The sequence below is a fragment of the Sphaeramia orbicularis genome, chromosome 10, assembly GCF_902148855.1.
Source record: "Sphaeramia orbicularis chromosome 10, fSphaOr1.1, whole genome shotgun sequence".
Classification (NCBI taxonomy): Eukaryota; Metazoa; Chordata; class Actinopteri; order Kurtiformes; family Apogonidae; genus Sphaeramia; species Sphaeramia orbicularis.
In genome coordinates this window covers 33129361-33151953 of record NC_043966.1, presented here as the reverse complement: position 1 = coordinate 33151953, position 22593 = coordinate 33129361, and the positions used below count along the sequence as shown (strand labels likewise).

The window sequence follows — 22593 nt, the reverse complement described above, 5'->3', positions numbered from 1 at the left end:
AGATTTAAAAATACAAAGCATAATATATAAATAATAGTAAAAAAAAAAAAAAGTAAATTAATAAAAATTATAATTCTGACAAATATAAATAAATAAATAAATAAATGAATAAATGCAACAGAGTGTTCAGTCAGTATTAAAAAATTGTTTATAAATAGCCAAGGTGTCAGTGCTTTTTTTTTATTATCATTATTATTATCATAAATGAGTTCTAAAGATTTAATATAATTTCCAAATTCTAAATAGGAAGATTTTAAAATTTGGGAGTGTTTTAGTATATTTGTTTTTATGTATATGAAATTTTCTGAACTGAACTGAGTGTTGACACCCCTGGTTCTGTTGTGACGTAGTGTGCGTCATTACGTCAGCAGAGGGCGTCCTGTGGGCCAGCTGTGCGCCCCTCCGCCCCCTGCCAGAGGACTTTATCAGTCCGCAGACACGGGTGATCCAGAGCGGTCTCCGTGTGTGCCACAGACGGTATGACGTGGCCCCTGGTCCCGCTGGTCCTGCTGGGTCTGCTCAGACCCTGCTCCGCTGTGACCCCCTTCACCCAGGTAGGACACCTGTAGATGCTTTGACACAGACACGACCACCCTGGAGCGGATGAATACACGCAGAGAACTGCCAGTGAACAACAGCCTGGTGTTCTACTGTTATAAAGGAGGATTTACAGACTGAATCCGACAAAATAATCTGTTTTAATTTGAATAGGTTCATGGTTGAAAATAGACCGAAATACAAACAGATGCATGGATCTGTCTCGTGCACCTGCTCACGAGGATTAACTGTTTATTTATATGTAGCAGGATTTTTCTTGAATGTTCTCTGAAAATTCTTCTGTTTTTAATACGCTAAAATACACTTTATACACAATAGTAGTGGAACACGTTGAATTCAGGTGTTTTTTTTTCTAACAGGAGTCTAGGCTGTTAAACAATAATGGCAAATGTGATATAGTTTTGTGTTGTGATAAATATCATTGCATTGCATTTGTTTAAGCTGTTATCTTTGCTTCCAAAATGCCTCGAGATGTTTTTTTCTTAATTTCTGTTTTTATTTATTTATTTATTTATTTTTTATCCATGACTATGATTTTAAATGTTTTTCCTCTAAATTTCTTAAATATGTTTTGCGTCTCTGACTGTAAATGAGACTTTCTACCACAACTTCCCATCTACTCTCTTCACATCTCCCATTCAACTTTATGGAAATACTGATTTTTTTTTTTTTTTTTTTTTTTACATCTCAAATCAGCATGAACAGGACATCTTACAGCTGCAGCCATGACGTGTCCCAGTGACACATTTTTTGTCCATGTAGTTTATAAACATCCATATTTCCTTAAAGTTTAATGTGTTAAAAACCAATGATAGCTCTATTTCATTCCTATTCATCCAGTAATCTGCATTAAAATCTACCATAACAGTACTTAAGGTGTTTGTTCCTCATTAACCTGTATTTTTGAAGAAAAAAAAGGCTTAGAGGTTCATATAGAGCAGGTTTATTCAGGATGATACACTAATACACTGCAGACACTACACTGTTTTGTCTGTTTACACTCTCAAAACAAAAGGATGCCTCTTTTTTAGTTGCATTTCAACCTGAAAAAATCTGTCATTGTTACTGGAAATGACAGATTTTGCTATAATTCTTTACCTTAGACTAAACACACTCTGATTTAACAAAGTGCCTCCGTCTCTTAGAGAGCAATGTTCTCCTGAAGTGTTGACACTGGGTTTGTTTTATAGAACGGCAGATGTCAGGGTAGCTCACATTAATACAACACAGGTATGCTTTTACAGTTCAGCGGGGAAGACATGAACTTGTCACAGTAACATTTCTAGATAAGAGCCGATGTGAGATATCAGACAAAACGGGATAAATGTTTGACCTGTCCTCACGAACAAAGCAAGTATCTTCCAGAAAATAACCTTTAAAGTGACATGTGAAGCCAGTCAGATGTATGTTTGTCTCTTAGGTGTGTGTTTACTTTCCAGATGGTGAAATGATCATCTATTAAATTAATGTACTTAAGTCCACAAAAAAAAATAAGACAAGTAATTACACACTGTCGGCTGTTTGCCCAGATCCTGGAGGTGTTGTGTTACTGAGTTATGTTAAACAAACAAAGCCTGAGGAATCATTTCTAATTTCTTTTTAAAGTTTTACATCTATTCATTGTTAATTTGTCAGTTAACGTGTGATTGATAATAAGTTGGATCCTCCTAAGAATCAAAATTGTTAAAATTATCTTCATTTTGCCACAAACTGAGCACTAATACACATTTCAGTCATTATTTTTTAGAGATATCTTTTGTTGACATTGCTGGTACTTTTCTACTCACATTCATGTTTTCAGAATATTATATGTCCTCATAATAAAATACTTTTAGGTGCATGCTTAAAGTAGAATCAATGTAAACAATGCACAGGTCAACATTGGTAAGCATACACACATACAGTCACAGAAAAAATGATTAGACCACCCCTTGTTTTCTTCAATTTCTTGTTCATTTTAATGCCTGGTACAACTAAGGGTATATTTGTTTGGACAAATATAATGATAACAACAAAAATAACTCATAAAAGTTTAATTTAAGAGTTGATATCTATCCATTTTCCATGTTTTCTTGATAATAACCAAAATCACTTAATTTCTCACATCAATAGCTATTGCATTGCACTGACAAAAACAGTGCTTTTAGGCATTCCATGTTTTCTTTTCTGTCTGTTTTAGTCACATGATACACACAGGAGTTAATACTTGATTGCATAACCATTTATTTTTAATGATTTTTGATGGTCTAAAATGTTCTGACTGTACACTGATTACTAAGTTCACACAGATTGCGCTGTTTTTTTTCTACAAGTTGTTTATTTCAGAAATGTACAGGCTGAGACAAACTGTACAAAGGGGAGGATGACTACACGTCCCTCATGTTTATCAAACAGTGTGTAGTAAGAGAGCAAATCCACGTCAAGGTCAACCTTTTGGCAAAATAGTGTTTGGAGTGCTTGTTGCTAATGCTAGATCTGAAGTAATAATGGATATTTTCCTAACCATAATGTTCAGAGAAAGGTGCTTATTTGCATATTTTATGCCTATTCCAAAGAGCAAAACACAACAGCGCAAATGTACTGTTTGTAATAATGTGCTTCGACCTGTCTGTGCCCCCAGCAATGTGACTCATCCACCGATGACACCATTTACAACTACCACGCCAAGACTCTAAATGGGAGTCACACTGTGAATTTCAGTGAATTCAGAGGCAAGGCTGTCCTCTTCATCAATGTGGCTACGTACTGAGGATACACCTACCAGTACGTAGGTAAGAGACGACTCTAGACATTATTATTTTGGGCAGCAGAAAGGAAACTCAGTTACTTAAAGGAGTGATATTTTGCTTTTTTTTTTTTTTTTAAGTGAAATTCTGCATTTTAACATTTCCCTGTGGTCCACATAAACTGTAAATGCTATGCTTGGGTCTGAATTCTTCATTAATTCAACTCCACAGGTCCATCTTTAACCCTATTTCTGAGTAATGACACCAGAAAGGTGGTTTTGAGCGCTGGCCCTTTAAATGCAAATGAACCACTTCACACCCCACCCCCTCCAGGTTGTTGGTTGTGCTGCTCTGTCCCGTTCAACCACTTGTGTTTGTTAATACAACCAACAACTGAACATTTTCTGTAATTGGCTCAAAGTTTTGACACATTTTGAGTTTTTACTACAACCACTGCTGCTGATAAACAATTATGGCATTCTCGGAGAAATGTTCGTCAGAAGTCTTGACCTTATATGTACAAATGTCGTGACATAAGTTATAAAACGTTACAAATTAAGCAGGAATTAAAACATGTTGTAGAAATCCACTCAATTTTTCCCGGAATGAATATAAAGATAGCTTTGCAGCACCTGGAGGGTTCAAATTCATACTTTTTGAACTATTATGATCCAAATACACAAATAAATGTACCAAAGACTATAAAAGAGGGTTTAGCAAAATATGACCCCTTTAAATGTAACTTTTTTCCTTTTTTTCCAGAACTGAATGCACTACATGAAGAAATGAAACCACTTGGACTCACTGTGCTTGGCTTCCCCTGTAACCAGTTTGGAAAACAGGAACCAGGGCAAAGACATGAGATCCTGCCGGGTTTAAAGTGGGTCATGTTTTCTATTTCATCTACATTCAGCTCAAATAATCACTATTTGTTAAATAAAACACAATACCATTTAGTTACATTGGGGTCAATGGGTCTATTTGGTAAAAAGATGACCTACAGGGTCAGTTATAAGGTGCTGTAACACAAGACCCTAAAACTGGATGAAGCGACATATTTGTAATATCTGTGAATCGTGTGTCAGTCAACAAAGGCTCATTTAATTAAGAAAACATCCTTGGCATTAACATCAGTCGCATTAGTGACCTCTAAGAAGCACAGAACTTATTTCTCAGGTTCCATCCATCATTAATATCCATACTAAAGCCTGTGTGCAGCAGACTGGGGCTTTTAGAGGCAGGGGTGGTGGGGGTGGAAGGGTTGTGGGATGAGGGGGGGTCTAATTTGCAGCTCATGAAGTGCTGTAGTGCTTTGAGGCACGTCCACTGATAAGCTGCCCTCTCTCTGGATTCCAGGCATGTCAGACCAGGCAATGGATTTGTTCCTAACTTCCTGTTGTTCGAGAAGGGTGACGTGAACGGAAAAGATGAGCAGAAGGTTTTCACTTTCCTTAAGGTAAGTTTTACGTCTCCTCAGGACCCAGATTTACAAAAATACACCTCGGATCACTATAATGAGTGACTCTTAAAGTGTCAAAATGATGCGTCTGAGTCTGTTTTTTCCATCCTGTATGTGTTGTAACATATTTTACTGTGTTTTTGTTGTTATGTTGTTACCTCTTCTAGATCCTTTTCATCTTGTTCCAGTTTTTTTTTTTTGTCTTTTTTCTAATAACATCTACCATTCAATCTGTCTATATTAGAAGTGGTTCACTTTCAGATTTACTGATTTTGAATGCGGCGTTCAGTGACCCTAGATTTTTTACTTGATTGATTCATAGTCAATAGTTTTATAGGTTCTAATAAAGTCAAAAATAGTCGATTTTGGCTTTTTCCAGTCAGAAGCTTTTGAACCTGTATATATATATATATTTTTTTTTTTTATTTTGTTTAACCTTTATTTAATCATGTAAATTATTAAGGAAACATGTTTTTTTACAGTAACAACCTGTAAAAGACCACTGTCATCAACCTCTAGTTTGCAGTGGACACTGTCTTCTTATTGTCCTGTGAAATGTTTTACCTCCTCTGTTCTTCATATACAATAGGTTAATATTTATAACCTCGTCCAGACACTCTTCTACCAGTTTAATTCAGAAAACAGATGAATATATCAACCCAGGTTTTTCACGTAAACTATTAACTCAACTTCACATATGCTAGGTGTGGCAGTGCCCAAAGTCTTTCCATCAAAGGGCAGGAAATTACATGGAGAATAAATGTTGACACAATAAAGGTATTATGTTTTCTAGAGTATGAACATTCAATCTATAATTAAAACCTCCACTGTAACAGAAACACTACTTAAATTTGCAGAGCTCCTAGGAGGAATAATACCGTCTTTGTTTTTAATTTCTTGAAGACTGCAGAGTTAGAAATATATAAACATGCATAATAAAGGAGGTAGGCATGTCATGTGTTGCCTGTGTCATGAAAATTTTTTATCTGCAAGTGCTCTGGACTAGTTTAAATGAGTATAAAGAAACCACTGATAGGTTGGAAGATACTGGAATTATAATAGAACACAGACATGAGTGCAGAGATGTGGAGTGATGTGCCTCCACAAACAGAGAACAAGGTTTTTAATGCAAACCTGTGCATATATTTCTGCCCATATGAGGTTATTCTCCTGCTGTGTGTAAATAACTCCAAGTGGTTTAGCTATTTATATTACATTCCATATGCATTCCCCTTTCAGTAAACAGCATCTACGGTATATTACAGCTTTGGTAACAGACAGGCTGTAGAATGATTACTTACCAATTACTATTTCCAATTTATCTTCCAATGCATCCATGCAATCACCTCCATTAATGTGCAATAACCCTGTAAAATTATGAATTATATGCAATAGTTGTGCAATAATCCTCTGTTCTTACAGTATCAATTCAATATTTATTTAATATTTATTCAAATATAATGCACTATTATTTAAACTTTCATAGATATACGCGCTGTTAATATTGCTAATATATATACTGTTAATATTGTGTCTATTCATATTTTATGGCTATTTTATTTAATTTTACTTTTAGCTCTATTCTTATTTTGCTTTCGTTGAATTTTATATTCTATTTTCTTATTTTACTTTTTGTTTTTTGGTCATTTTATACTTGCTCTATTCTTATTTTCTGAAGTGTTGTTTTTTTTTTTTTTATTCATATTGTTTGCCCTGACTGGAGTAGCACTCAATGTACACACAATGACTCTATGTTTTAGTTACATTATTACAGTATTTGTCATTTCCTGGTAAAGAGCAACAGGCATACAGAAGAAAACCATTTAAAGAGAACATTCATATTTTATGGGACAGGGACTGAAACTCTCCTAATGTCAGCATCGATGTCGTGCAGCAGAGGTTTGGGTGAATCAGTGTAGGAGCAGCATGAGGTTCTGTTGAAAAAGGTTGTTGTGCTTGGTGGGTCTACAAAAAACACACAGAAAAAGGGTACAGAATCCTCCAGTGGGGTGTTACTAGTCATGTGCAGTTGTAAAATAGAGGAGCTCACACTATAGTGACTAAAAGGTCAATTCTTTCATAGGAATAACCTGAGAGGCGTACTTTCTTTACAATACGTGTTGCTATAGTTTTTTAGACTACCTTTATTAACACAAAATATTTTTTAAAATGTGGAGAGTGGGTATTTAAGTAACTGAGTAAAAGCAGAGGCCTGTTTGTGGAGATGTTGACTGTACTGTGGGCTGTTCTCTGCAGAGCTCCTGCCCTCCCGTTGGAGACACCCTGGGTGACCCCTCTAGACTGTTCTGGGAGCCAATGAAGATCAGCGACATCAAGTGGAACTTTGAGAAGTTTTTGGTGGGGCCTGATGGGAAGGCTGTAAAGCGGTGGCACCCAAGTGTCAACATTTCTGAGATTCGATCTGACATTCACAAATACCTGATGCAAATATTCACGCAGAGGATGTTTGATTAGGAGCATTGGCGTGACACTCTTCATCTAATGGAATAACTGTAGTGACGTAAACAAGATTAATAAATAGAGCTTAGAGTAGAAAGGTGTTGGTGTCAGTGTAATGGTATTTAACAGATACTGGTGCATGAAGATGACATGTTGAATGAAGAGGCGGCTTGAAAACAGAACCTCTGTGGTGCCTCCTCTGAGTCTGGGGTCCAAGCCAGCTCTTTAGTGCATTCAGGCTGCCTTGTAATCCCACAGAATCATGTCAGCTTCCCAACCCAGGACCTGTGAACCATTCAAGCCTAAATGTTAATTACTTCCAATAAATCATGAAGAAACAGTGATGTGTGGACTGTGTGTGTCATAGCTGTCTGAAACTTAACAAAAAAACAAGTGCATGAATAACCAGGTTAGGATGCCAGTTGACATTTAGAATAGATTTATTAAGCCAGTCAAATACAAAAAGTCTCACATGTGCTTTTGCCTATAGCAAAAAAGAAAAAAAAGGGCTACAAACCAAGGAAATACAACTGCCAGTAATTACAGCGTACCTTTAAAAGTGCAATTACGATAATGTCTTATTTCAGCTCTCACCAATCAGGATTTTGATCCCTGTCATGTAGTACTTTAATAGAATGGAGCCTTGTTCCAAATTTATCTGCACACATTTGAAGCCCTTCATCTGACTACCTGAAATCGAGTTTATTAAGTAGTGGCTTGTGATACACATTGAATCGGCTTTTTTTTTTTTTGGAATAGTAACATGTTACCTTGAGGTGTGGATCCCGTCTCTCAGAAGGGCTCTTGACTTTGTGTTACAGCAGTTCACAGGTCAGTCGGTGAGGTGTGGATTGCTGGTTGTTAAAGTGGACAGAAAGCAAAGCCAGACTTCCTGACAGAGGTGTTCCTCTGAGGAGCGGCTGTACTGCTGTAACACCAGGTCTAGGGCCTTCAAAAACCAATGCAAATCTGTACTTGTGCTGCTCAAGCAGACTGCCAATGTTTCAGTACTGGTTGTAATAGTTCCACTGATCAGAACTCATTAATTTGAACTATTTTAGAATGAAAGTGATGGCATTTGTTTGTTTCTGGGAATAAACTGTGGGTAATAGTACAGGATACATTAAGATGAATATGAATATTGTAATGAGTGGTCAAATTATCAAATCAAATGTGCTCAAGTTGAAGTGCTGTGTTTAATGAGATTAGGTCCATCATCATGGGAAAAAAAGATTGTGTATGTACTGTGCATTGTGTATTGTCTGATACAAACATACAATGTCAATAGCTACAATATATTGGGATTACACTAACAACATAGAAAGAACAGCATTACTAAAGACAATGATTTACACTTATTCAATGCAACTATCAAAACAGCAGGTTATAAATAAATTATCAATAATCACAATCATGTATTTGGTATGATACCATCAAAATTCATTTCCCAAAAATTTTGTATTTCAACAACCACTTTTGAACAGTTACACATATGGGACAGTTCTATAACATCAATGGTACTGAAGAAATCTTCATAAATCAATTAACATTCACATTGAAAGTCCTATGATTCAATGTACCTACGTATATAATCATTCAGTGTTGGAATGAATATATGTAGTCTTATTCGTATTGGGGAATGGCTTCCTGTAACCCTACATGTAACAAACTAAGTGTCAAGTTGTTACATATTTGCAGAGAGACAATCACATAGGTATATTTTTCTGGAAAAAAAAAAATCAATGTCATTATTCCAACCTATTTAACAAATGACTTCAGTTCCTGATAAAAAAATCTAAATAATATTTAATGTATATATTCAGAATAGCGAAGTGTTTCACAAATAGCCTTATAAAACGCAAGTATAAACAACATTACAATAGGATATCTACAGTTCAGTAGGAAAATTATGGATCAAATCACACCTTGTCAACTCAAAAACAAACTGATTCATGCTACTACCCAGCTTCCATTTGGTGGGTACGGTGATGCTTAGTGCTTTCCAGGATCAATGTTCTGTCGCTCCCTTTTTCCGAATCCCGCTGCTGCTGCTGCTGCTGCCGCCGCAGACTGATCTACAGACACGAAGCAACATGCATCACAATTAAACTTTTCACACTTTTTTTAGACTATAGCTAAAGTGTAGCCATTGTGTGGGGTACTGTCGTAGTCAGTGTGACTAGAAATTTGTGTGACTGTTTTTTTTTAAGATTCTCATGAGGACATTTATGTAGACTTTTGGTTTATTCTATAGTCAGGTGTGTGTAGAATATGAAAACGATTAAATAATTTACTTTTCAAAACTATATATGAATTCTTGTTCTAAAGTTGTATCCATAAGTTAGAAGGCTACACAGTTAATAGAGGTCAGGACACTCTGCACAGTGCTGCATGTTGCTTCAAGCAGAGAACTTTACAGAACAGGGGAAACTTGTTGCAGTTCTTTAGTCCCTCTCCAGTGGCTTCCTTTGTTTTAGTCCAGGGATGGAAGTGAAAAATTACAAATAGTCTTTATTAGCTAGATTTCACTATTCAATGCAATCTAAAAATGATGTGATGTGATCTTCTATGCCAAGATAAAACACAGAATCCACAGAGATGAACTGGACCTAAACAGACCTGAATACACACCTTGACAAATCTCATTCACAGTCAGGTTTAGCTCAAGCTGAACATGAAGAAAACTCTTTACAGAACCTATTCAGTTTCACGTCCAATGAAGGAGAGAACTTCAGTATCAAGCAGAAGTTTCGTTAGCCCAAAAACACTGACGTAGTCTATGAAAACTCTGCAGTACTGGTAAATTTAAAACAGTGTTTCAATGGAAATGAATAACAATTTTACTTTGCATTTTGGTAAAGTCTATACACTTACACTGTCCCATTGTGAAAAAAGCCAAAACTTTGCACTGATAAAAACTGTGTTAACATAATGTCAATGAAAATGTGTATCGTATGTCCCCTGTTCTTTACATTTAAAGGGCTTGAATATTTTTTGTGGCTCCAGACTGATATTTATTTGTCTGTCTGGCCAAAAACAGCCTCCATATGTTGCTGACATGTTATAGAATTTGTCCACTGTTGTTAGCTAGGCTATGCCATAACCATAACGTATATTTACAATTAGTTCACTAATTCTGAAAAATATCAATAATAATAATGTGCTGCTGACTGAGTGGGCCATACCTGCATTCTCTGGTGGTGGTCTTGAACTCTCCCCTACTGCTCTGGCCCCTCTCGGCTGCGAGAATGAAGATTGCCAAGGAAAACCCTGACCAAGAGAGAACACCCCGTTAGGTCAAATCACTTAACATCCTCCTCATACATGTGAAACAGCAGCCTGAACGTCTTTGTTGTAGCCTAACAATCGATGTTGAAAGTGAGCATGGCTTGGTGGAGCTAAAGTAAGTCCTGATTCTCCCAAAACATACAGGGAGCAGAGGAAAAAAAGAGAAAAAAAGAGCCTTTGTCAGAATCACTCCAGAGACAGAGACAGTGGGGCCTTAGAAGACCCTTACCGGGGTAACAGGCTGGAAGTCTCGCACTGGGGGCGGTGCTGCTGCGGCGCCTGCTGCATTGGGCATCCTGGGAGGGAAGTGTATGGGCCAGCCCTCAAGGCCCTGCGGTCCCACCTGCACAAAGGGACCACAGTAGGGAGGGCTCAGCGGGCCGTTCACTGAGCCTGACGTGGGGTCTGAGGTACGTCTTTCCTGCTGCTGCCCCTACGAGGGATCACAAGTACACACGTGATCCCCAATCAGTGCACGGCTGCTACTCTCAGCGAGCGCAGAGGCCCTGTCGTGGCATGGGCTACTGCTGACCTTTGACCCTACCGCCACTGGCTCCCACAGAGGAGTGTCAATGTTCCACCTGCTGATCCCGAATGCACTGACAAACAAACTAGCTGGAGTGAGGCTCTTGTCCTGGAGTACTGATATTTTCCCCTGAATGAGCTTTGGTGTTGCAGTCAATATCTAAGTGACTGTGTTCTGTCACAGGGGGGCGCTAGACTGCAAGGTTCATGACAGCTCATCTCTTACTGCTTGGTTATCTCACACGCTCGCTTTGGCTCTAATGTAGATGTATGCATGGCATCTAAAACACATAACTTTCCAGGCTGACAGCACTTTTTTGTGTCTGTGATGATACCAAGGTCAGCGCCAAGCTGCAGACAGTACCTGTTTGTGATGCTGCATTTGCAGTCTCTCCAGTTTACACCTTTCTGTACGTTCCCTCTGACACTCATTCTGTGCCTGATGAAGCTGAATCACACATAAAAAAAAAAGTTATACACCAAATGGTGCATTGCAGAGGACTTCAGTTCTGTCCATTACAGCATATAAGAAGTGTTCCATTCAGGATGATACATAATGCATGAAACACTTTACCTGATTGGTCAAATTAGTAATCTGACCCTGGAGTCGCTCAACCTGTCGCCTCAAGTCCTCTTTTTCCTCATTCATTCGCTCTCTGTCACTCCTCTCTTTTCTGAAGTCTTCTTCAAAGATTTTCACCTGAAGAACAAAACAATTCAGCAATTAATGGCACTTAAACTGAAAGCTTTTCAAGATGTTTGAGATCATTTTAACCAGACCAAAGACTTTAGTTTTAGACAAATCAGCTTTTTCTGATACAAATATTGCAAGTAAGTAGTGAATAGTAAAATAAAGTTAAATAGTATATATATATATAAGCAGGTTTTATGCAGGTATATGGTTAATAGAATGAGTTTGGTTAATCTACATTTTCAGAAATCCAACATAAAGACAGTGTAAGGTTTAAAAATGCATATCATCATTCATATCATCTATAAAATGTTTGCATCACTTAAAACATCAGGAATTCAAATGCAAGACTATTCATTTTTTTTTTTTTTTAATATTTGTTAAGGACCTGCATACTGAGCACCCAAGTGCAAAAGAGCTGTGTGTGTGTGTGTGTGTGTGTTTTGCTGCATGTCTGACCTGTTCCTTTAGTACTGCGATTTGTGTGAGTAATTCCTGTTTTTTCAGGTTGTTTGCTGCATCTGCAAAGTTCCCCTGGCCAGGTGGTTGTTGAGAGGATGATGGGGAGTGCAGGTTTAAGGCTTCCTCTAAAGCCTGGAGCAAAATAACATGTATTAAACCAATGAGTATTGTAAATATAGTAGTTCTTTTGTCTGTCTCTGTGTTTGCCATTACACTCACCCTGTTGAGGCGTTGGATCTCCTTCTCCTGATACTCTCTCTGTTTGCTGAGCGGCAGCAGCTGATCCTGCAGATACCGAATCTTCTGCTTCAGCTCCGTGGTCTCAGAGTTGAGACACTCCTTCTCCCCCTGAAACAACCCATCCACAGCATTAGCCATTTCTTAAACCACCATCTTTGGGTTAAACTATCGTGTGTTTTGGTCTAGGTCAAAGATGTCAAATACAAGGCTAGCAGGCCAAAACCATCCCTCAAAAAGGTCCAATCTGGCCCGACTGGAATCTAGACTGAAGATATTGACAATATAGGGTGTCAAAATCATTTTAGCACAGGTTCCACATACAGACCAATTCTCAAGTACAATGGACTAGTAAATCATAATAACCTATAAATAAGAACAACTCCCAATTGTTGTCTTTGTTTTAATGTAAAATTCCTTGAAATTTTTTTACATTTCTAAGCTACATTTTCACACAAATGTGAATAACCAGAGATGTCTCAAGAGAAGTAAGTGTAATTTCAACAATATTCTGTCTGTTACTAAATCTTTTGCATATTTGTAGATCCACTGTGATCTGTAAGATGTAATACACACGTGTAAATGATAAACTGAGGCAGAATATTGTTAAAATTGCAGTTACTTTTCTTAAGTAATTTGAGGCTGTTCATGTTATTCACATTTTTAAAGAACAGTTTGTAGTTGTAAACATTTTCATAATGTAATTTTATTTTTTTACACTAAAATAAAAAGAAAAACCTGAAGGTGTGATTAAATATAGTTTATTATGTTATTATTTTACTGGTCTGGCCCACTTGAGACCAGCTGTACATTCTCACCTGCACATTTTCGATCTTGGACTTGGCCAGCAGCAGCTTCTTGTCATAGTCACGCTGCCTCTGTTCTCGCTCTGCTTCCAGCTCCAGCACAGTTTTCTGGGACTCCGCCAGGCGCTGTCTGAGGTCTGTGATCTTAGAGAGAATATAAACTGCTCAATCAAGGAACACATCCCAGCAGTAAAGTACAGTTCTCATAAACAAAAAACAAATAAAGTGACTGATAATAACTCTGGTAAAGATGTACATCTGTTAGCGCATGTGTAAAGATACATCTCCAGAAATGTGCCAGAAATTTATGCTATCAAACTATAACCTAAGCCACAGTGACAAGTACATCTGCAAACACCCGCAGTTCTGTTTTTGTGTAAAGTATGAACGAATTTAGTGACGCACATAGATATATCTTGGGTTCTGTGGTTTAAACCAAAGGCTGCATGGTGTCTCCATCTCAACAAAGTGTGAATGTAAGTTTGTTCACGATCATGGGTGTGTACAAGTGAACAATTAGATATGAGAGTGTGTACGTGTGTGTGTGTCTCTGCTGCCCTCTGACTGAACCAAAAAGGAAGTCAGTGGGTACCGGAGAGGTGAGGGGAATTCTTAGTGAAGTGAGACAGGCCTTGTGGTCAGCGTGCAACGATAACGAGCTATTGCAAGGTTGCACCTTTTCCACTGGACAAACACATATAAGTGACACACACACAGCTGCTCTACTGCCAACTGATGCACACAAACAGATCCTGTGTCTTTTTAAGCTTTCAAAAAACAATCCCTTAGATTAATGTTGTTAATTAAAATTCTACTAATATTAATTTTATAGGCCACTTAAAGCATTTTGGACTATTTACATTTATGTTTGCCTATTTTTTTTTTAGTCAAAACAGAAACAAGCTGTTTTGTGGTTTATGCTAAATTCAATTATTCTTTCCCAGGTGTGAGCTGTAATAATAATAATAATAATAATAACAGTAAAAGTATTTCATTTTCTCTATTAAAAGCAATATTTTATCCTTCAGTTAACACGCCAATCATTGCATATTCAATATATATTTACAATGATTCAGAAATTATAATGATAATATTGTACATATGGATTTATTCTATAGATGCTTTACAAGAAGCAGTGATGTAAGAGCTTGGAATTTCATAAAAAAACAACAGAATTTTGGTTTTAACTGATCTAAATACACAGGAATACTTACAGACTTGACCTGACTCCATACACTTTCAGAAATATTACATTCTTTCCCCTTTAACAGTCATAATAGTAGTAGAGGACACACACATGTCTTTCCACACCCTCTATTGCAGCCCCAGTCATTACTCTACCTTCTGTTCAAACTGTGACTTCATGGAGTTCCACTGAATGTCCCACTGCTTGTTCACCTCCAGTACCTGTTAACAACAGCAGAAAGTGAAACAAATGACAATGCACATATAGGAAACAAAATATACATAGACTTTCCCCTATGGCAAAAGAGGATGAACATTTAGAACAACAAAAAAAAAAAAGACTCACATCCTTTCTCTGCTTCTCCAAAAGTTTGATCTTCTTTTCATACACCTCAACATCACAAGGTTTAGTTGGGGTTTTTTCAGCAGCTTTTCCACTCTGCGGACACACAGTACATTCCTATATCCATGACATTACTCCATTACATCACAAGTTTTATTAGTAGGGGAAGTTGAACCACAAATTAATTGAGACATTTTTAATAAATTTCTTAGTAAGTACAAAATGCAACAGTTTTTCTTAAAATAAGTGCATCTGAAGACAAATGTGATTAAAAGTACCTTCTGCGGTGTGTTGGCCTCCATTTTGGGTCGAACAGCAGTGGATTCCTCCTTCACCGGCTCCTCTTTGGCTTCTGGAGCTTCAGTGTCAGATTGCGCTGCAGATGCTGCTCCTGTTGCTCCTCCCGTCACCAGCTCCTTCAGTTTCTGATTCTCCTGCCTAAAACAGCGTAAGAGCGAAAACGATAGTGAAGAAGGTTCCTTCCAAGGGTTTGTTGAAAGATTTCAGCAGGATGTCTTTTGGGAAGACCCTTCAATGCCCACTGGGGTTAACAACATGAACAAAAAGCAGTGGAATAATCCCCCGTCAAAAATGAAAGCAAGGTCCATTTTTAGCATTCAGGACAAAGTCTGTCAGCAAAGTAGCCACAGACACTGATTCATAAAATGACAAAGGTCATGAGAAATGCATTTGTTCCACAAATTAAAAGAGAGCAGAAGAATCACAATGAGATGTGTGTCTTCATTGTTGTTCTTCGTGGTAAAGGAACATATCACTACTGCAGATCACAGTTTGTTCTTTTGACCTTACTAACAATAATGTTTTTGCCTGAGCAGATGGCACAAAGTCCAGTCAAGTTAAAAGAAAAGGAAAAACATTACCTCAGCTGTTCCAAGTCCCGATTCCTGATATGATGATCCTCTTCCATTTTCTTTCGAAGCTCATTGTTCTCCTGTCTGAGCTGCTCACAGAGAGTCTATAAAGTCCAAAACACAGCAAAAAAAAAAAACAAAAAAACACAATAATCAGAATATTTGGCAGCATCTGAGATTACAAGATTCTCCATTTTATATAGATTATGCATCTTATATAGTCTGAGAACTGTCCATGTTTACTCACATGTAAAAAATACTTCAATTTCAGCATAAAAATATCTTAATAACGCTTCTTGTGTAATGGATAAAGTTGCTTTATATGTCTCATTCATAAATTAATCTAAAAGCTATTAAAAAGTTGAAAGAAATAAAGACAGAAAACCCTGAATTCCTGTTATTGTATATGTGATATTTATACAATGTCAATTTATTTACATTGAAATGTAGTTTAACACAGTTCAAATAGGGAGCATGAATAACGAATGCTGCACAGAGTTCATAGCTGGAGCAAATGTTCCAACTCTTGTCCCTATCTAGCTTTTATATAGACATGATAGTACGAGTATAAAGTATATTGCAGAGTAGTTAGATACTGTTTTTTGATTTAACTAATGCCACAATATGAATACAAATATAGAAGTTCGATAACATACACATATACATTGTTTATATATAGAGAGCCAGCCTATAATGTGAAGGTAATTTTCCCCCAACAATGCCACTACAAATTATTAAATCTCATTCTTATGTGTTGTACAGGTTTTAAAATGTCAGTATTTTGCATTTTTATTTTAAGCATCTGAATGGTTAGAGAAAATTATTAAAAAGTAATTACAACTGATCTCATTACATTCATCCTGATTATTAATACACATTTATCCACACTGTAATGTTAAGTACAAGGATGGTTAGATTGCCAGAAGTTAGAAAAGATGGTAGTCGTTTAAGTGATTCTTAATTTCTGTCAGACAGACGGTGTTCCTCGTACCTGTAGGAGGGATGTCCTCTGTTCATTCTTCTGTACTTTAGAGGAAAGATGGTGAAACTCTACAGCCATACGGCCAAGGTGAGCCAACAGCTGGTTCGGGTTAGACTCCTCTGCAAATATACTGAAGGAGCTCTCCAGTCTCTTCAGCTGGCTTGCTAGCTCGATGTTCTCCTGAGGCAAGAGGGGGATTACTCCAGCCACCGACCCCGCCTGGAGAAACCCCAACAGGTGAAAAGTCAATGAGTCAGGTGGTCCACTCAAGCTGACTGCTACATGCTGTATGTATTAAAACTAAAACTAAACTAGGAGGTCACAGTTATTATGCTACTCTTTCTGTGAAAAGTCCCAGATGCTTTCTCTTGAGAGTCAGACCTGTTTGTCCTGTTGGATTTAAATAGAATCACCTCAGACTATAAATGGTGCACTAAAAATATAGCATTTGGCTGTGGAAACCGTCAAACTAGGCTACAGACTTTCAGAACAGGTAAGCCTTTTTTTCCCATGAAAAAAAAAATATTTCCCATGAAATATTCTGCCATAGTGTCCTATTAGCATGGATGTAGTCTGTGAATGAATCAGTGGTGTAATTCTAGTTAGTAATAATCTTGGACTTTCCCCTGGCTGACTCAGGCTGGAGCTACCAGTATTGAGTTTGTTAGTGAGTCACCACACCATGGATATGTTTCTACTATTGGAGAAATGGCTTTAAAGAGGAACTTTAGCCTTATTAAATTACACAATGCAATTACCACTGGGAAGCTACAACTAGGAGCATTGTGACACTATGACCATAAAAATATTTGCTAGAAAAGATTTCTGTGGTAGCTAAAAATTAATCTGAATTTTGATCATAATTTAATTTGAATCACAAAAATGTCTGGTTCATACCGTCAACGTATCTGCAGTCTTCCCCTCCATATTAACCACTTCAAACTCTGATAAGGCCTCCTGTGAAGACCAAACAGTCAGCAGAACCACAGATGTAAGAAATAAGAGGATGATTAAAATAAAATATGAAGACTAAAGCATATGATGCCATGTTGTTGCTGCGTGAAACAGCACAAATCACTTACAATGGGCTTTTCAGGCTGGATGGCTTTCCCTAAACAGATTGTTTGCTCCTCCTTCTGCTCTGCAGAGGGATGCAAACAGGATTTGCCTTGACCTGAAACATGCCACAATCGATACCAAGGTTAATCCAGGTTTCAACACTGCAGAATATTTGGCTGTTGCACTATGCAAAATTAAATTCCAAAGTACAAAACATAACAAGGATAAAATCCATTATTACCATCCAAGTGTTGAGACCTACTTTGTGTCTCAGTTTGAATGTGTCCTCCCATACACAGACTGGCAGCAATGCTCGAGGACTTAAGGGCTTCGTTGTCTCTCACAAGCTCCTCTACTCTCTGGCGAAGCCTCGATGCCTCCGACTGAGACTCTTCCAACAAATCTCCTGCAGGTTTCAAAGAGATCTTGTCTCTGTCCAGTACTTTAATTCAATTTTGTTTCACCTAGCTATATATTTTCAACACAAAGGCCGACATGATAGGAGTGGAAGTAAACTGTTCAGTACAAGGAGTTGTCAAATGATGATGTGACATAAGTTTTGGTGACTAACACTCCCTTGGTGACTCACAAAAGGAGTAATCAGACCATTCATGTCAAGCTGTACAATGAAGACTTACAAGTTTTAGTGCATTCCTTGTAAACTGTCACATGACTATGTCATTCCTGCGTGTGTATCTTTTAATCAGAAATTCAGTTATGTTTTCTGTTATGAAAGACATTATTTAATGTATGCTGTGAAGGCCTTGAGCTAGATATGCAAATTTACAGATTTGGGGTAATTACGTGAGGAACATATTTCATGTGATGCTACAGAACAGCAGGCGCTGTCCCTCTGTCCACAGCCTTAAGGTAACCAAGCTGTTTTAGGAGCCTACCTAAGCTTTTAAGTCCCTTCATCCTCTCCCTCAGTATGCTGTTCTCCTCCAAAAGCTGTCGATAGCTGCTCCCTCCAGCCTCCTCCCTGGCTTTGACCTCGCTCCCACCTGGATCATAAATGCGGTATGGGCCTTTCCCTTCCATCGCTGAAGCTCACTTCCTAGACATGGTCCTCTGAACTGAGACAAAAAGAGACAAACTGTATCATGACATTAAAAAACATATAAGGAATGTTGCATATGTTAAAAAAAGCAAACAATGATTGGTTTTGAAGATGTTAATCTACGGCACCCCTTATTGGTCTAAACAAATGTTAATACTTGTAAAAACAGAAACAGGAAAACTTTGTCTTTTCTTACATGACAAACACCACATTTCAATCCAGTATGAGCTTTAACGTGCTCACGGACGCAATTTGTATAGTTTTGCATTAATTCCAACACAAGTGATCAGCATCAAATGCCCAACAACTAAGTGATCATGCAGATCGAGGACAAAAGCTTTGGATGGCACAACTTCAGGAGAAACATTCCCATTGCCCTGAAAAGCACAACCTATACTGCAACACTATTATAGCCTCCACAACAACAAAATAAATACTGTACGCCTTCAGCCATCCAGTGCCGACTATACAAATATTTCAGATTTCTCTTTCGGTTTATAAATGAAGGCAGGACGGGAGAAACTATCGGTGGAGTCCGGGGAAGAAAAGTGGCATCGTTGAGAGTAGACAACAAAAGCAACAGTATTCCATACAGTGATGCTATTCTTACAGAGCAAGAAAGAGCTAACGTTAGTGATGGCTAAAGATGACAACTACAACGTCCATATCCGAGGAAAAACACAGACAAAACACTGTTACGTGAAGCTGCGAACAAACCCACCACTCGAGAGTCAAACACGGTCAAATCTAGCAAATGATAGCTACCTTGATTGGCTGAAGAGGGCTAATATTAGTTTTCGCTGTTGTCATGCAAATTGCTAGCAACATCCTCGTTAGCAGTAGGCTAGCTAACCTTAGATGACAGTGCGGGACAGGAAGCCGCTACTATCTCCTATTAACACGCCGCAGATACTTTTATCGATCCAGTAAGTCAGCAGGAAAGCGGAGGAAAACGGTAAATATAAGAACAAAGAGGTGTCTTTTAGCTGGGTACCTTTCAGCTCGCAGTGGCCTCTCGTCTCTCTCTCGACATCTATTGCGGAAGTGGTCTATGCTGTAACCTGGGAAATTCCACCTCACAGAGCTTGATGTAAACAGCGATCAGTTACGGCGGCCCCGAGGTGCAAAAACAACTACAATTTGGAAAGTATTACATCAAAACTAAAAACAATAAAAATTTGGAAAATACAACAACACCAAATCAGGAAGTGCGACAACACGGAAAAAAACAAACAACTGTAGCCTACTTAATGAAGTTAAAACCAAGGCTTGGCTTTTACTTTATGTGCACTAGTATAAATGAAGGCAGGAAGAAGACTGCTAAATAGAGAGGCGGTGCCAGTTCTTGTCCCTTTTATAAACATAATATATGTATTTGGTGTGAAATATCCATATGTTTTGACAGATATAGCCTATTTTCAAGATTAAAATGGTGTATATTCTTGTAACCTTAATTTAAAGAATTACACTGCAAAAATCCAAATCTTACCAAGTGTATTTTTCTCATGTCTAGTCAAAATATCTCATCACACTTAAAATAAGACATAATTGCCTAAAGAGTAACTTTTCAGTGAGATCTAAGAACTTATTTTTAGACAATAGTTGTTGAAAATCTTATTTCAAGAAATCTTACCAATATAATTTTCACTTGTTCCATTGGCAGATTTTTTTTTTGCTTAATTCATGTTTGTTTTTGGGTTTGTTTGTTTTTTTTGCTAAATTCAAGGGTTAGATTTGTTTAAAATAAGATTTTCAAGATCTATTGTCTAAAAATAACTTCTTATATCTCACTGAAAAGTTACTCTTTAGGTGATTATGTCTTATTTTAAGTGTGATGAGATATTTTGACTAGAAATGAGAAAAACACACTTGGTAAGATTTGGATTTTTGCAGTGTAGAACTATTTTCATCGCGACTTCCAAATGACTTTTTCTCTACATCTAAACATTTATTATAATATTATCCTCCGCATTTTACACTTTTGAGAAAAAACAGGTGTTTTCCTATATCTAATTCACTGATCATGTAGATATTAATATGATATGTGATTTAATGACTGACATGTTCTTTGTTCTTATGGACTCTATCCATTGGCTGATTGGCCAGCTCATGTGGATTTGGGGTGGGACAATGTGGGCTTGACTTCTTCCTGTTCCTTTTCAGACACTGAGTGTTGTGGAAGAGTCACAGTGAAATTGATGTACATTTGTGTGATAAATGTTTTCTTTTTTGGTTGATTTATTTCCATATATTGGAGTTTCCTTTTGGATCTGGAATTTCTTCTGCCTACTTACATTTGAAGTGAAGTTTATCTATATCTGTCATATGGCTATGAAATGGACAGTTTATTTTTGATATGTATAATATTTTTTGTGTTTTGTGCAGGACTGTTTAGAATTTATTTTGACATTTGTAAGATTTGTTAAGGTACTTTGAGGAACTGACATGGGTACAAAAAGATGGGGTAAGGGGGTAGAAGTATATAACTTGTAACTTTTCAAATGTTTTTTTCAAACTTTTTTTTCCTTGTTTTTTTTTTTTTTTTTTTTTTTTTTTGATATTCCAAAAAATAAAATAGAATAAAATATTAAAATTTATTTCCTCTCTGCTCCTCGTCTTCTCTGACTTTCTCTCTCCTGTTCTTTTCCTCTATTTACACCCTAACAAATACATGTTACTGACTTGTCTTCTTCCCTGGAGTCTCTGTGCTTTATGTCCTCACAGGTTTTTCCTGGATCATCTCTGGACCTGCTGCTGCAATCCCTCTTCTCTTCTGCCTTCATCATCATCACTCACTTATCCATATTGTTGTGATTGCGTTTATTATATAGTTACATAGATGGTAGATGTTTCTATTATTTGTACTAACAGTTTCAGTAGTACTACATCCACTGTTAATATCTGTACTTGTAGGCAAGGCAAGTTTATTTGTATAGCACATTTCAGCAACAAGGCAATTCAAGGTGCTTCACACAGGACATTGAAATAAAAGAAACAAAAAGAAACACATTTAAAACATTATAAAAGAAACATATAAAAGGTGATTAAAAACAGTGAGTAAGAAAACAACACATAAAATCAAAATAAAATAAAATAAAATAAAATAGAGTAAAATAAAATAAAAATAAAAACACACACATATTAAAGTAAAAGTTGCAGTGCAGAGTTTCAAAGAGAATATAAAATTTAAAAAGTCAAAAGCCTTTTAGTCAAAGGCAGCAGTGAACAGGTGAGTCTTTAACCTGGACTTAAAAGAACACAGACTCTCAGCAGACCTGATATTTTCTGGTAGTTTGTTCCAGATATATGGAGCATAGAAACTGAACACTGATTCTCCATGTTTAGTTCTGACTTTGGGAACACAGAGCAGACCTGCACCAGATGACCTGAGTGGTCTGGATGGTTCATACTGGACTAGAAGGTCTCTAATGTATTTTGGGCCTAAACCATTCTGTGCTTTATATGCTAGTAAGAGAATTTTAAAGTCTATTCTCTGAGAGACAGGGAGCCAGTGTAGAGACCTGAGAACTGGGCTGATGTGGTCCACTCTCTTGGTCTTAGTGAGGACTCGAGCAGCAGCATTCTGGATCAGTTGCAGTCGTCGAATAGACTTGTAGTAGTAGTATTAACAGTTTTGGACATTTGTTCTAGCTATTGGTAATTATACTAACTCCAGCTGTTCTACTTTAAACAGTTCAAGTTCAATTTGCTGTGCATCCATGTGTCTCCCCCTACCTCCCCCAATCTCTCTCTCGCTTGCTCTCTCTCTGGGTTCTGTAAATTGCCTTGACAGTCTGGTTTTAACCAGCTCTATGTGTAAAGTGCCATGAGATAGCATTTTGAAATGAGATTTGGCACTATATAAATAAAATCTGATTGA

At 37.3% G+C, this 22593-nt stretch overlaps 2 protein-coding genes across 10 annotated transcripts; one reads left to right on the top strand and one right to left on the bottom strand.

Moving 5' to 3' along the window:
• Positions 1 to 397: 397 nt before the first annotated feature.
• gpx3 (glutathione peroxidase 3) lies at positions 398 to 7543 on the top strand. The gene is made up of 5 exons (XM_030144801.1): positions 398 to 554; positions 3179 to 3329; positions 4047 to 4164; positions 4641 to 4740; positions 7000 to 7543. The coding sequence occupies exons 1-5, from the start codon at positions 480 to 482 to the stop codon at positions 7216 to 7218; spliced, it is 663 nt and encodes a 220-aa protein (XP_030000661.1). The 5' UTR covers positions 398 to 479; the 3' UTR covers positions 7219 to 7543.
• Positions 7544 to 7925: 382 nt separating this feature from the next.
• tnip1 (TNFAIP3 interacting protein 1) lies at positions 7926 to 19864 on the bottom strand. 9 transcript variants are annotated; one of them, XM_030144789.1, is made up of 18 exons: positions 19708 to 19864; positions 18550 to 18729; positions 17895 to 18059; positions 17677 to 17768; positions 17492 to 17551; positions 16604 to 16813; positions 15622 to 15716; positions 15019 to 15178; positions 14744 to 14836; positions 14554 to 14619; positions 13225 to 13356; positions 12389 to 12517; positions 12167 to 12301; positions 11591 to 11716; positions 11381 to 11464; positions 10721 to 10924; positions 10389 to 10473; positions 7926 to 9278 (listed from the first exon to the last, which is right to left on the bottom strand). In XM_030144789.1, the coding sequence occupies exons 2-18, from the start codon at positions 18692 to 18694 to the stop codon at positions 9196 to 9198; spliced, it is 2064 nt and encodes a 687-aa protein (XP_030000649.1). In that variant the 5' UTR covers positions 18695 to 18729; positions 19708 to 19864; the 3' UTR covers positions 7926 to 9195. The 9 variants fall into 9 exon arrangements, with proteins under 9 accessions (XP_030000649.1, XP_030000655.1, XP_030000653.1 ...); XM_030144795.1 differs by having other exon boundaries at positions 10721 to 10834; XM_030144793.1 differs by having other exon boundaries at positions 17916 to 18059.
• Positions 19865 to 22593: the final 2729 nt, after the last annotated feature.